Here is a 14,700-nt window from a genome sequence, read left to right as displayed (position 1 = left end):
AGAGGTTGCGGGTTTGGGAGGTGCTGTCAAAGAAGCCTTGGCGAGTGGCTGCAGTACATCCTGTGGATGGTACACACTGCAGCCATGGTGCGCTGGTAGTGAAGGGAGTGAATGTTTAGGGTGGTGGATGAGGTGCCAATCAAGCGGGCTGCTTTGTCCTTGATGGTGTCAAGCTTCTTGAGTGTTGTTCGAGCTGCACTCATCCAGACAAGTGGAGAATATTCCATCACACTCCTGACTTGTGCCTTGTAGATAGTGGAAAGGCTTTGTTGAGTCAGGAGGTGAGTCACTCGCCACAGAATACCCAGCCTCTGACCTGCTCTTGTAGCCACAATATTTATGTGGCTGGTCCAGTTAAGTTTCTGGTCAATGGTGACCCCCAGGATGTTGATGGTGGGGAATTTGGCGATGGTAATGCCATTGAATGTCAAGGGGAGGTGTTTAGCCTATCTCTTGTTGGAGATGGTCATTGCCTGGCACTTGTCTGACGCGAATGTTACTTGCCACTTATCAGCCCAAGCCTGGATGTTGTCCAGGTCTTGCTGCATGCTGGCATGGACTGCTTCATTATCTGTGGGGTTGTGAATGGAGCTGAACACTGTGCAATCATCAGCGAACATCCCTACTTCTGACCTTATGATGGAGGGAAGGTCATTGATGGAGCAGCTGAAGATGGTTGGGCCTAGGACACTGCCCTGAGGAACTCCTGCAGCAATGTCCTGGGGCTGAGATGATTGGCCTCCAACAGCCATTACCATCTTCCTTTGTGCTAGGCATGACTCCAGCCACTGGAGAGTTTTCCCCCTGATTCCCATTGACTTCAATTTTACTGGGGCTCCTTGGTGCCACACTCGGTCAAATGCTGCCTTGATGTCAAGGGCAGTCACTCTCACATCACCTCTGGAATTCAGCTCTTTTGTCCATGTTTGGATCAAGGCTGTAATGAGGTCTGGAGCCAAGTGGTCCTGGCAGAACCCAAACTGAGCAGTGGTGAGCAGGTTATTGGTGAGTAAGTGCCGCTTGATAGCACTGTCGATGACACCTTCCATCGCTTTGCTAATGATTGAGAGTAGACTGATGGGACGGTAATTGGCCGGATTGGATTTGTCCTGCTTTTTGTGGACAGGACATACCTGGGCAATTTTCCACATTATCGGGTAGATGCCAGTGTTGTACTGGAACAGATTGGCTAGGGGTGTGGCTAGTTCTGGAGCGCAAGTCTTCAGCACTACAGCCGGGATGTTGTTGGGGCCCATAGCCTTTGCTGTATCCAGTGCCCTCAGCCGTTTCTTGATATCACGTGGAGTGAATCGAATTGGCTGAAGACTGGCTCTGTGATGGTGGCGATATCGGGAGGAGGCCGATTATATGTTATTGTTTGATTATTCCTAAATGAATGACAGCCACAAATACAGATGTTGCATTATAACCAGGGTGAATTTAGTTTGTATTCTCATGAAGACTTCGTCTTTTTAATGGAAGCAGCGCCTCGTGAGATGGCGTAACGTGCTAAAGTGTTTTAATCGTAAAATAAAAGTACAAATACCCCATTACGAAGATTAACACTTGGCAGACAATATAACTTAATGTTTATACTAGGAAATGAGAAAATATGTGAAATATATGTATTTTAAAAGTGGCTAGAAATCAGAGAGGAGGGGTAGACCCTCTCTCTCCACACAAGCACGCACATCCGTACTTAGCTTCATGCCGCCGCATACACAATCAACTGGCTTTTGCTAGGAGCTAACCAGTGGGAGGTTGAGTCCAAGTGTAGATCTGGTGCTGTGGTCTGCATTTGAATGACTCCTGTTTAGCCCAAACCATCAAACAACTAGGTCTGCATTCACCAGTGGTACTTACATTCCTGTTAATCTCTGTACACGGAAATTAAAAGGAATTATATTTTGGGAATCCTACATTGGAAGGGTCTTCACCGCATCGACTGTAACAATCTGATAACACTGTACAGTTACATGCAGCATGTGCGCTGGTCAAAATAATTACACATAATTACACTAGCTTGTAAGATACTAATTGTAAATTACTGTAGACGAAGAGAGGTAAGGAGATAACCTGCATCCAACAGCACTCTGAACACGTCCCGTATGAATAAAAACGAAGTTGACGATCTCTATAGTTGAGAAGGTGACTCCGTCTTTTTCAAGTATTTTCACCACACACTACTAGCCACACAAGGCTGTCAGGAAAAGTACACACGTTGTTCTTAGTCTTCCACCAATGAAAACAACCACAAAAAGGTGTCCACGAATGTTTTACCGTTCCACACGGTCTTCCAACTGGCAAAGCTGAGAAGGGGAATTCACTGGGTAGTTAAGAATATAAACGATCATCTCTATAATAGTATACTGGTGTGCCAATACATTCTGCCACTACACTACCGTGTTGGTATTTGTTTTTAGTTCCTTTGAGTACAATTTAAAATGTAATCCTAATTTGTCAGCAAATGTATGATGTGGGCCATTCTCAGAACTGGGCTAAAACTGTCCCAACTCATTTCACGTAGGACTCCCACAATCGCCAGTGATGGAGGATATGATCCTACAAATCTGGCCTGGTTTCACACCCAGGTCCTAGAAGTGAAAGAAGGAAAGAAAGACGTAAGGAAGAAAGACTTGCATTTATATAGCGCATTTCACAACCTCGGGGCTTCCCAGTGCGTTTTACAGCCAATAAAGTACTTTTTCAAGTGTCGTCACTCTGTGTGTAAATCGACTCCATCACATTCACTGCACCAACCAATCTCCTTTAAGTTGCCTTTATTAAAATTAAGAGAATATTTATAGCAGCAAGTGCCATCAACAAGGCAATAATATTAATCATGTTGGTAATAGGACACTGCGTCTTCTTCACTATAACCACCATTCAGTGCGGGCTGAGACCCTTACAAGAATCTTTTACCCATTAACCTAGTTCATCTGTTGGAACTATTGCCTCGGAGTTGAAAGGTTCTGGGTTCAAGTCCCACTCAGGATTTGAGCATATAATCTAGGTTGACACTCCAGTGCAATACAATGGGGCACTGCAGGTTGGATGAAATATTTAATTGAGGTCCATTTGCTTGTTGCTGTGGTTCTGGTTGTAAAGATCTTCTGGCACTATTTGAAGAAGCGTAGGAAGTTTTCCTAGTATCCTGGCCAATATTCCTCTCTGAACCAACATATCAAAAGCAGATTTACAGGTCATGCATCCAATTGCTCTTTGTGGGATTTGGCTGTGTTCAAATTGATTGCTATATTTGCCTACAGAGCAACCGTCCGTCCATTTCAAAGTAAATAATTGTATATGAAGTGCTTTGGGGTGTTTCTAATGAACACTATAAGGTGCTATATAAACATAAGTCTCTGGGTTTGTTTATATTGCAATTTTAGCATTGGTGTGAAACCGTTTCTGCTTAACATCAATACTAAGGGTGCATTCATACACCATTTTTAGTGTCACTGCAAAACGATTCCAGCTTCACAGTGATGCACATGTCTTTCTTTCCTTCTATCTGTTAAGTGTCAGCCAATGGGTAGCACTCTCACTGATGAGTCAGAAGGTTGTGGGTTCATAGTGTCACTCCAGAGATTTGAGCAGATAATCTAGGCTGGCACTTCAGTATTGAGGAAATGCTGCACTGTCCAAGGTGCCGTCTGCCCTCTCAGGTGGACACAAAAGATCCCATGGCACTATTTTGAAGAAGAGCAGGGGAGTTCTCCCCGGTGTCCTGGTCAATATTTATCCCTCAACCAACCTCACTAAAATTGAAGTCAATGGGAATCAGGGGCAAAACTCTCCAGTGGCTGGAGTCATACCTAGCACAAAGGAAGATGGTAGTGGTTGTTGGAGGCCAATCATCTCAGCCCCAGGACATTGCTGCAGGAGTTCCTCAGGGCAGTGACCTAGGCCCAACCATCTTCAGCTGCTTCATCAATGACCTTCCCTCCATCATAAGGTCAGAAATGGGGATGATCGCTGATAATTGCACAGTGTTCAGTTCCATTCGCAACCCCTCAGATAATGAAGCAGTCCATGCCAGCATGCAGCAAGACCTGGACAACATCCAGGCTTGGGTGGATAAGTGGCAAGTAACATTCACGCCAGACAAGTGCCAGGCAATGACCATCTCCAACAAGAGAGAGTCTAACCACTTCCCCTTGACATTCAATGGCATTACCATCGCCAAATCCCCCACCATCAACATCCTGGGGGTCACCATTGACCAGATACTTAACTGGACCATCCACATAAATACTATGGCTACAAGAGCAGGTCAGAGGCTGGGTATTCTGTGGTGAGTGACTCACTTCCTGATTCCCCAAATTCTTTGCACCATCTACAAGGCACAAGTCAGGAGTGTGATGGAATACTCTCCACTTGCCTAGATGAGTGCAGCTTCAACAACACTCAAGAAGCTCGACACCATCCAGGACAAAGTAGCCCGCTTGATTGGCACCCCATCCTCCAAACCAATCATTCACTCCCTTCACCACCAGTGCACTGTGGCTGCAGTGTGTACTATCCACAAGATGCACTGCAGCAACTCGCCAATGCTTCTTCGACAGCGCCTCCCAAACCCACGACCTCTACCACTTAGAAGGACAAGAGCAGCAGGCGCATGGGAACAACACCACCTGCACATTCCCCTCCAAGTCACACACCATCCTGACTTGCAAATATATCGCCGTTCCTTCAATGTCGCTGGGTCAAAATCCTGGAACTCCCTTCCTAACAGTACTGTGGGAGAACCTTCACCACACGGACTGCAGCGGTTCAAGAAGGCGGCTCACCACCACCTTCTCATGGGCAATTAGGGATGGGCAATAAATGCTGGCCTCACCAGCGACGCCCACATCCCATGAACGAATTTTAAAAAACAGATTATCTGGTCAATATTGCAATGCTGTTTTTGGGACCTTGCAATGCGCATATTGGCTCTCTCGTTTCCTACATTACAACGGTGACCACACTTGAAAAAGTACTTAATTGACTGTAAAGCGCTTAGGGACGTCCTGAGATGTTGAAAGCTGCTATGTAAATGCAAGTTCTTTTTATCTCCATTTCCGACTGCGAAGCCCCAGCTTAATAGTATTAGACCCAAACTGCAGATCACAGACCGCAGTGTAAATATGGTCCTCCGCAGTTCGAGTGCCAAAGTAAACTTGGAATTCCCAATCATCAATCCTCTTCTAAGAAAACATCGATCTGAAATGTTTCATTTTAAAAATAAATGTTCTATTTTATAATTTAAGGTATAGCGAGTTTGCAAGTGCCAACATGGGCTGGCTGCTGTAATTCTGCTGTTCCTGTAACTGTAGGTTATGCTAGGGCAGGGTTATGGCAAAATAAACAAAAGGCCTCATTCACACGGCTGGGTTATCGGACAGGTGCACGCGTTTAGCCGGGCTGTGTCCTCTATTTAAATACATGATAATGGTTCAAGTGTAAAAGAGTGACTGGTCAGTGGTGTAGTGGGAGGTTTAGAATTAAATACTGTACGTCATGTAAGGGATTTTTTTTCCTGGTGGAATCTGGAGATATGCTCTCCCACCCCAGAAAATGTAGCTTTTTGCCATTTGATTTGTGTACTTTCCAGCATTTCGGAGTGGATTAAAAAATGTATACGTTGAGATTTTCTAATGTGTGCACTACTTCATATTAGAGAATGTATCCTACTAAGATGAACCAAAAGCTCTAAATCGTGTAAGTTGTGGTAAACTATTATTGGGTAATCTATTTAAAAAATAAGGTACTTTTTCTTGTTTCTTGCTATACTACCATACATTTTAGCCTATAAATTATTGTTGGTGATACAGTATTAACTTGATATTCCTCTTCCCTTTAAATGATGATCTTCTAATTTCGCTAACAGTAACTTCTACGCTTTGGTCTCAAAAAGCATTACTGATAATATATATTTATATACTGTAGTAGAAAAATAGCTCTGTCTTATAGTAACTTCAACAGAGCATTCGAATTTTCATCAGGTTATGGTTATCCCTATTACTTTAACCTTTTGTGATTTGTCGTCTTGTGTTTTAGAGCCCGGATCTTAGCCTCTGATAATGAAAAGTGGGCACACCCAAGTGTACCCTTCAATACACGATACCAAAAAGTGGGCAAGCTCTAGTGTACCCTTCAATACACGATACCAAAAAGTGGGCAAGCTCTAGTGTACCCTTCAATACACGATACCAAAAAGTGGGCAAGCTCTAGTGTACCCTTCAATACACGATACCAAAAAGTGGGCAAGCTCTAGTGTACCCTTCAATACACGATACCAAAAAGTGGGCAAGCTCTAGTGTACCCTTCAATACACGATACCAAAAAGTGGGCATATTCTTGTCTCCAAAAATAAAAAGTGGGTATATTCAATGTACCCTGGTAAACCTTTCACAACACCACTGTGACTGACTGAATGAATCACTGTTCACACAGGGCAGGTACTGCTTTGGGCATAATCCTGAATCCAGCCAGAACATTTCCGCGAACTTCATAGCATTTACAATATGTATTGAGTTGATCCTTCATTTCACAAGAAATGGCCGGTTTTAAAGCCGTGCTTTCCCCCTCAGCAGAACATTCTTTTATATTACCATTTAGTTCAGTTTTGCCAAAATGGAACCCAGCTTCTAAGGGTTACCCAAGTTCTGGATTCTGTAAAGTAGACTGTTTGGAAAATATAAAATACGAATACTGTCATCCTAACATTCCCCCACTTCTTGGAGTTTTCGACCCAACTCTAAGACATTTCTTGAGATTGTCGATTGTGGTGCCGTTTGCTTTTGTTTTGCCCCTGCTGACATGTGGCTCTGAGCAGTGGTCGCTGAGCCCAAAAAACACACGAGATGGGAGACAGAAGTGTCGCTTGGACCCCAGGCCATATAAATCAGCATGCTGCACAGTGGCACTGTTACTGTTACATCTAGCCGACGTTTTTATTTCTTGTCATTTTATCCTGACCATGTACACATGCGGATCTGGTCAAGTCACTCTGGGGTAGATTTCATTATAAACACAGTTGAAAATAGCCCGCAATGAACCCCAAATCTCCCATCAGTCATGTACCTCCTGAACTATTTCAGGGATATCGGGGCAAATCACAACAAAATTAGATAGAATACGTGTTGCCATTTTTATGTCTCTCGCAGTACAGGGACAATTATTGATCTTGACTATTGCACAAAATCACCAGGCTCTCCTCACGCTGATAGTCAATGCTATGAAGTAGTTTTTAGCTCAAATTATGTACAAAAAAAACACATAAATTGTTGTGTACAAAAGAACTGTTGGGAAGGTATAGACTCACGTTGATATTCGTATAGTATGTCTAATGAAAACGTACATTACATTTAACCGAACAAAACACAAGCATAAACATTTTACCAACAAATCTGAGGGGATGGGCACTGACTGCAACAAGGAGCCGCGACAGAGCTCAGTTGTACCATGCGTAGCTGAACAGATTCATTTTACCAATATGTAATATACTTACAGTGAATCAACATAAAGTGGCCTAACTTTTAAAATGCAAATCACTCTAGTAAATATTTAACAATCGATTACTGATGCAGAGATGCACTTATTCTGAACCTAATTCAAAGCTGCGACAAGTTATCAATTTACAGTGAACTTCTAAGTTTTCTCACAAATGGTGCCAACTTCAAAATCACAAGAAAATGTTTCGGTAAAGCGGTCAGTGTAAATCCGGCGACATGTATTTATTAAATGCACACTTTATTTCAGGTTTGTGCGCGGAACTGTACGAGTTGCTGACTCTCTCTCTCTCTCTCTGTGTGGTGGAGGCTGCAAGCCGGCGGAGCGTGCCTGACCCGCGGGGTTAATCAGGGCTCTCCGTCCCGGACTAATGAACCTCACCCGGGGAGGGGCCCGGGATCGCGTGGCGGCGATGCAGAGGCAAATTCACATTGGTCCATTTCGCGTGCCAAAGATCCCAATTGCTCCTCTTATTGGTCGGTTGGACAGTGCATTAATTAAAGGCACGCTCCCGGGGACGCCGCCAGTGCTGCTGTTTGGGGAGGGGGGGTGGGGGGGGAGGGGGGAGAGACACATAAAGATTATGTTAATCAGAGGGAGCGTGGCACGGGGCAGACCTGATGTATTCATTCTTTTTTCGGGGGGAGATGGGTTATTGTTTCAGAGCGTATATAAACCGTTTTATTTAGTCGTGTGCCAAACTCGCTGCTCACACGAGCTTATTGCACCAAGATCAGAAGAAAACAACTGAAGTCGCGTGTCGTTAGAAGAAATAATTGCAACAGCAGGAACTTCACAAAATTCGTTGGATCTTACATCTTCGCCACTGTTGATTTTGTCTCCAACGTAAGTATTAAGGCATATTCCACCATGTAGCGTTTGATTTGAACTTTACCTTCCACTGGAGATTTGAAATATCAGTTTAAAAAATGAGCATATTAATTTAAAGTAAAACATTTAATTAATTGCTTATGCGCAATTTTTTTCCTGCAGGATGGACTGCACATATTCTGACTATGAAAATAGCGACCTCTCCTTCCCACTGACAGATGAAGAAGATAGTGTAAGTTTCATTACTGCGTCACCTTCCTCATCAGTTAGTACCCCATCCGCAGAGCTCTTCGCTGGGCAGTCGCCTGGCTCAGACCTAGAGAGGGCAGAGGACCCGAGAAACAAGAAGCGCAAACCGAGAGGGCGATCGAAAGCAAAGCCTCAAACCGTCCTCCATTTGGTGAAGAGAAGCCGGAGGACGAAAGCCAACGACCGGGAGAGGAACAGGATGCACAACCTGAACTCGGCCCTGGATGACCTCCGCGGTGTTTTGCCAACTTTCCCCGACGACGCCAAACTAACAAAGATAGAAACGCTGCGATTTGCTCATAATTACATCTGGGCTCTGTCCGAAACCCTAAGGCTGGCCGATCAGTGTGTGGACGGTAGCCGGAAGCAAGTGATGCTGCCCGGGTATTTGAAAACCATCGATCCTCCCAGTCCAGGCAGTGATGCAGGATCCTGGGTGACAACACCATCCCCATCATCTGCAACCACTTGCACTTCGAGTCCAGCCAGTCCCTCCACCTCTGAGGACTATGCATATAAAAGACAATCAGACAGCATCTTCTCATTCCGCACTATACAGAAAGATTTCCTCAATGAGGTGTCCTGTTTCAATGATTGCCACTGAGGGAAATAAAACCGAAACCCACAAATAACTATTTCACATCTATGCCTTAAAATTGCATGAATCGACATTTTTAAAGAATTGTCAGTCAGTGATGGCCAGTAGAATATTGTTCTATATATATATATATACTGGTAGTTTTTAGATAGAAAAGCAACGCAAAAAGAACATTTTGACAATTTGCTGTTTCTTTCAAACGCTGAGGTTACAAGTGATAATGATTAGCAGCGTTCTAAAGAGCTGTCAGCTCTTTCAAACCGTCTTAAGCATTTTCCCTCTGTGCACTTTTCTGATTTCCACAAAAGCTTTCTTTGTCTGTCGTCATAGAATAGACATCAGCCTCTGTTTAATGCGATTTAGGGTTAAAAAAAAGAGAGATTTGTTGCTGCAGACGAGGTGAAAAGTCAGCTTTACAATTTGTAAAGTCCTAATGAAGAAAAATGAGCGTGGAAATTTAGTTTGAACGCCCTGACAATAGGATGAAAGGAACAGAGAAAGGAGACAAGAAGCGGGGTTCATGCATTATGGATCCCGACCTCCGGCGCTGTTCTGAGAGTCTCGGCCATTGGACATGGGTTTCAGACCTATCTGGGCATGATGCCCATGTGTTATTTATTCAAGAAGAAGCATTCATATGAAGATGTATTTTTTTGTATATAAAGAGTTTATTCTATTATGTATTCATCCCAAATTTAATGTTTTGGTTCTTATACACTTTTTTTGTAAATAAAAAATTTAACGTTTTTACAAATTACTTCGTGTCTGTTCCTTCTGGTTTTAAAAACACTCTATTTCAATTTGGAGGAAATTCAGTCATTTCGTGAGCTGAAATATTAAGATGGGCATCTTCGCAACAAAATCTGCATAAATACTTCATTTTTCAAACTATCTTAAGGCGAATACTCAATAAATGCTGTATAAGCTATGTTATATTTGTAAACTATACAACATTGTGGAATGTTGACTGAACTAGTATCGACTGCAACTGACTAATAAATAATCAAAACTTATTCTGAGATCTAAACATTTAAAATTAACCAAACTATTTGAAAATGGGGCCCCAATTCTACTGGTTAATATTCTTCGTCAGTTTTAAAAGTTTTAATAATTACAATAATATTGTCAAGGGAAAATGTGGATTAGATCAGACCTTTAAAAACCATCAGGATATAAACAAGAGAAACGCCCACTTCAAGCTGTCATCTAAACTGAAATTATACAAACTCCGAGGCAGTCAGTCACACGAGAGACCACTTGACTGACAATGGATGCTCAGGGGATGAGGGAAAAGTGTAGCGTTGTCTTTGAGAGAGGAAACACAAGAGCGTGGCTAAAGAACTTTACAAAAAAAAGAAATAAAATAAACCCGGAGGGGAAAATAGAAATAGAAATTAGATGAAAGAAAAATGTTTTAAAATTACTGGTTTTATCAGCTCTCCATTACAAATGAGCACACGTTTTTACTTGCTTTAAAGCATTTTATATTATAACATTTTTAGAATGAATATATTATTAAAAATGAAGCGTTTATTTCTTTGATAACCTCAAGTTTGTGTGATTAAGCCAATAGTCTGGATATACACTGCCGATACCCCCGGGGATGGGCTGTTTCGCTCGGAGTACTTCTTTAGCTAAATCCTGTATTTGTGATCAAGCCAGGTGGTACAGACAATCCTGTTGTATATGCACGTGTCTGGGATAGAACAGGGGCTTTAGCAGCCTCGGGAGGATAAAAAAAATCTAATTCCAATAACACGGCATCATCCATCTCAATTGGGGAAGGGCTGACAGCACAACATCGCCAAGGGGAGGGAAAAAACAACCACGTGGATGGATCCTATCGATTTAAACCGATATCACAGTCCTGAACAAAACAAACACGCACTGAGCGAATGAGCTCAGCAATCTGCGATCAAAAACATTACTATTTCCTATATTATTTGATAATATGAATGTTTGACGTTACTTTGACTCGACAACCAGAAATCATTTTTAAAACTAGAATCTCTTCAGGTGGGAAAACATATAAAAAACATAATTTAAACCCCGATGGTCACATACGCTTTGAGTGATTGTTGTCCTTTTGTTCGTTACAACAGTGTCTACAAAACGAACCGACGTGGAAAATGTAATAACCGGAGTCTTGCAGTCAGTGATAAGTATATTCTAGGTTCCCCCATAAGGGCTATGTATCTGTCAAGACATTTTAATATACTGTAAACTTACTGAACCAGGGCTGTCCATAGTTGCAATGTGTTCAACTGAAGCTGTAATGTTTTTAGCCTAAATGTACATTGCCTGGTACAATGGTTCTATCCTGATATTTTTCACCATGAAAAGGACAATCGGACGTTAGGTTTAGACTGGAGTGCTTGGTTTCCGTTTGCTCTCTGACACGGCTGATGACAGGTGGCGTTGATGTGGTTAGTGATGAGACAGGTCCTGAAGGGATGCAAAAAAACGAAGTTTGGGACCAAGGGAACACTCACTAATGTCTCTGTAACATTAAATACGCAAAATGGCTGTTTGTCAGACAAAGTGAAAGTGTAGTGAGATTCCCCAGTTTGGTGAATCAATTCTTCATTGCTTTGCAAACCTGCGATATTACGCAAGTAATTAGAAAAGCCAAGATAAAACTGAATGCAAATGAAAGTTTAAATAGGTTTCTGAAAAAGAACATTTTATGAAGAATGCGTTAAAAAAAAGTTAAATATATTTTGGAAAAAGACGGTGCCCCGCACACATAAGGGTGCGGACACTTTTTAAAACAGTGACAACTGGCCCAAACTTTTCAGAACATCCTGAGCTATGCAATTTGTGCTGGCGAAAGTGGCTACTCACAGGTGAAAGCCTTAGAAGGAACAGATATGGATTTCATTGATCAATGTGCAAGTATTGCACTCCCAAACAAAGCAGGATCTGAGTATGCCCCCTTCACCCCTCCACTGTTGAAAATGTTAACCGATACGATAGTATGGTTCCATGGTGCTGGTAGTCCTACTGTACCCCGTCGAAGTGGCCATTCTTCATCTATGAGACTGGACAATAAATGTCTACAGGCTATTCTACATGGATGGGAAGGTGGTGGCTAGATAATAGGTCAGAACATTCACGCCCTCACCCTACATAGACACTTTCCAGCAGGGGTCACTGGATAGCAATGAAAAGCCGAACCCTAGCTGATTTTCTCCTTGAGTAGCTTGGGGAAATTGAGGCCAATTATAGGGTCACCATCCAACCCAGTTGAAATGATCTAACCTGGATCCTTCCAATGCACGGCTCAGCATCACATCGAGCCACATGGGAGGAGCAATGTCCTTTCATCCATACTAAAAGCCACATTTATTTAAATTGGTTACCGTGTAGTACTGGATTTATATTGTTGCAGGAAATGGTAAATATATTGAAAGAGATGGTGGCAACTATCCCTATACTTAGCCGTTATCCTTTTATTTGTCAAGTTAGATCGAACTTAATATATGTGGTATGTTATTGCACCCTTAGCCGCAAATAAACTAATGTGTATGCAATCTGGGCGGTTAAATATTCACCTGATTTTTTTTCTTAAATTCTTTCGTTGGCCTATTTTTCGTTCTGATGGTTTGGATGATTTATTGGTTATTTTAATCTACAGCCCAAACATACATAGCTGAAATGGGATAGAAACGTACATTTGATCAAACTGTTCCATTACATGATAAGACATTGCATACGTTTTCAAACGTATTAATCAGTAATAACGATAAAAAGAAAGGTGCAGACCGCCAACAAGTAATTATTGTTACGATAGGAATATTGACGGATCTCCGGGGGAAAGGAAGGTTGGTTTTGAAGAAAGCTCCACGGTATGGTGAAATGCAATGCTAGTTTTGAGAGAAAGGTCCTGCTCCATTCAGCAGTGAACATTTCCGATCGAGTCCCTGCACCTGCCCGCCTGGACCCGGCCTTTTGTCTGGAACAGCCTCCAGGGTCTGAAATTCAGCCCTGTCCTTATAGGAGCAAGGTCAGCCAGAGGCACGGGGATCCCCAGGGACCCTAGGGACGCAGCCTCTTCAAAACCGCAGAAACAAAAGCGTGAAAAAACTGAGGATAACGTCAACCATTCACCGCTTTCTTAAAAATCGCTAACTGGATTTTCTTTCTGTTACTAATGTTCTCTGTTTATTATAAACCGACTTTTTTCTTTTGTCTGTTGGTGGATTTGATTTATTTACAACATGCATCTTATTTTTCTTTTATGATATATTTTACAAAAGTTAGACCTACTCTTTGTATGCACAGTAATCTATAATGCATGTAAACTTCGTCAACATTCGTGTGCCTCAATGGTGAGCAGATGTAAATACATAAATGGAGATTGGTTGTTAAAATATATTAAGGTGATGGAATAGATGGCATTTCCCCTACAAGTATTTGACGCGCTAGTTATAATATTGACCGGACTGAAAACTTTTATTATGTTCACTGCTTATTATTTTGAACACTTCAGTTAAAAAAAAGCGTTTCAATTAATCGTGATTTTAAAAAAAAAGTTAATCTTCAACTATTTCCTTTAGTGGTTTTAAAATTTTTTTGAGTAAAATACAATTAACAAACTCAATTTATTTGATCCTGAGTCGTAGTTGTCATCATGCTATATTGCAACAAATGAACAAACAAATGACGTATCAATGTTGACGAATTTTAAATACAGAGTTTACGAATACATACAGAATGTGCCTTGCAGTGCAAGATGGTGCCAGGGTGCCTCACTAGTAAATAGTGAATTAGTTGATCTCAGCTGGGACAGAAGTGGGGACATAAGTGGGGCCTCAGTATCCTTTGACCAAAGTGGAGCAAAACAATCAGCCAGGAGTTCTGCTCCTGACTGATATCTACTTCCTCCTCGTTGGAAAGTGCATCTGCTGTAAGATATCACGTGGGAACAGGGTTGGACTGGCCTCAGGGTGGTAGGCAACAAATCTGGAATTCTACACACTGTTTCTAAACGCTCCTTTCCCACCCCACATGCCCACTGGCATAAGGACATCTGGGGTCATGGTGACATAGAAGATTTTGAATTTTTACATAGAATCGTGCATTCTGATTCACTTTTTAAATTGATTTGTTTTTAATCCAAAAACTTTGCAGGTAAAACAAGTGACATTTGGATCATCTGACCATTACTTTCCCCAAAGCTACTTGAACAGTTACTCTCCCTTTCACAGAGGCAGTCTCCTCCTCCAAACCCCATTTCAGACAGCTGCACATCTCTACCCATCTCCCAGTTCAGAGAGGAACTCTTTCACCTCTAAATGTCTTCAGTTCACAGAAATACTTTTGCCCTCTAACCCCCTCACTAGTTCACAGAGTCACTCTTCCTCATTGAAGTTCTTCATATTGCTGGCCTCAGCTACCGTTTGAACCTGACACTGTCGCTTTTGCTCCGGGAGCAGATTTTTTGCTGCAGGCAGGAATTGCTGATCGAGTGTATGACCAAAAAGCCTTAAGTCTGCTTACAGAGCGAAGCAGCAACGTCA

At 42.2% G+C, this 14,700-nt stretch overlaps 1 protein-coding gene across 1 annotated transcript; it reads left to right on the top strand.

Moving 5' to 3' along the window:
- The first annotated feature begins 8,494 nt into the window (after window positions 1-8,494).
- Window positions 8,495-9,184, top strand: neurog1 (neurogenin 1). The gene has a single exon (XM_067995816.1). It carries the CDS (start codon window positions 8,495-8,497, stop codon window positions 9,182-9,184), a length of 690 nt encoding a protein of 229 aa, XP_067851917.1.
- Window positions 9,185-14,700: the final 5,516 nt, after the last annotated feature.

Source organism: Heptranchias perlo, chromosome 14 (assembly GCF_035084215.1).
Source record: "Heptranchias perlo isolate sHepPer1 chromosome 14, sHepPer1.hap1, whole genome shotgun sequence".
NCBI classification, from domain to species: Eukaryota; Metazoa; Chordata; class Chondrichthyes; order Hexanchiformes; family Hexanchidae; genus Heptranchias; species Heptranchias perlo.
This window is presented reverse-complemented; position numbering and strand designations above follow the sequence as displayed.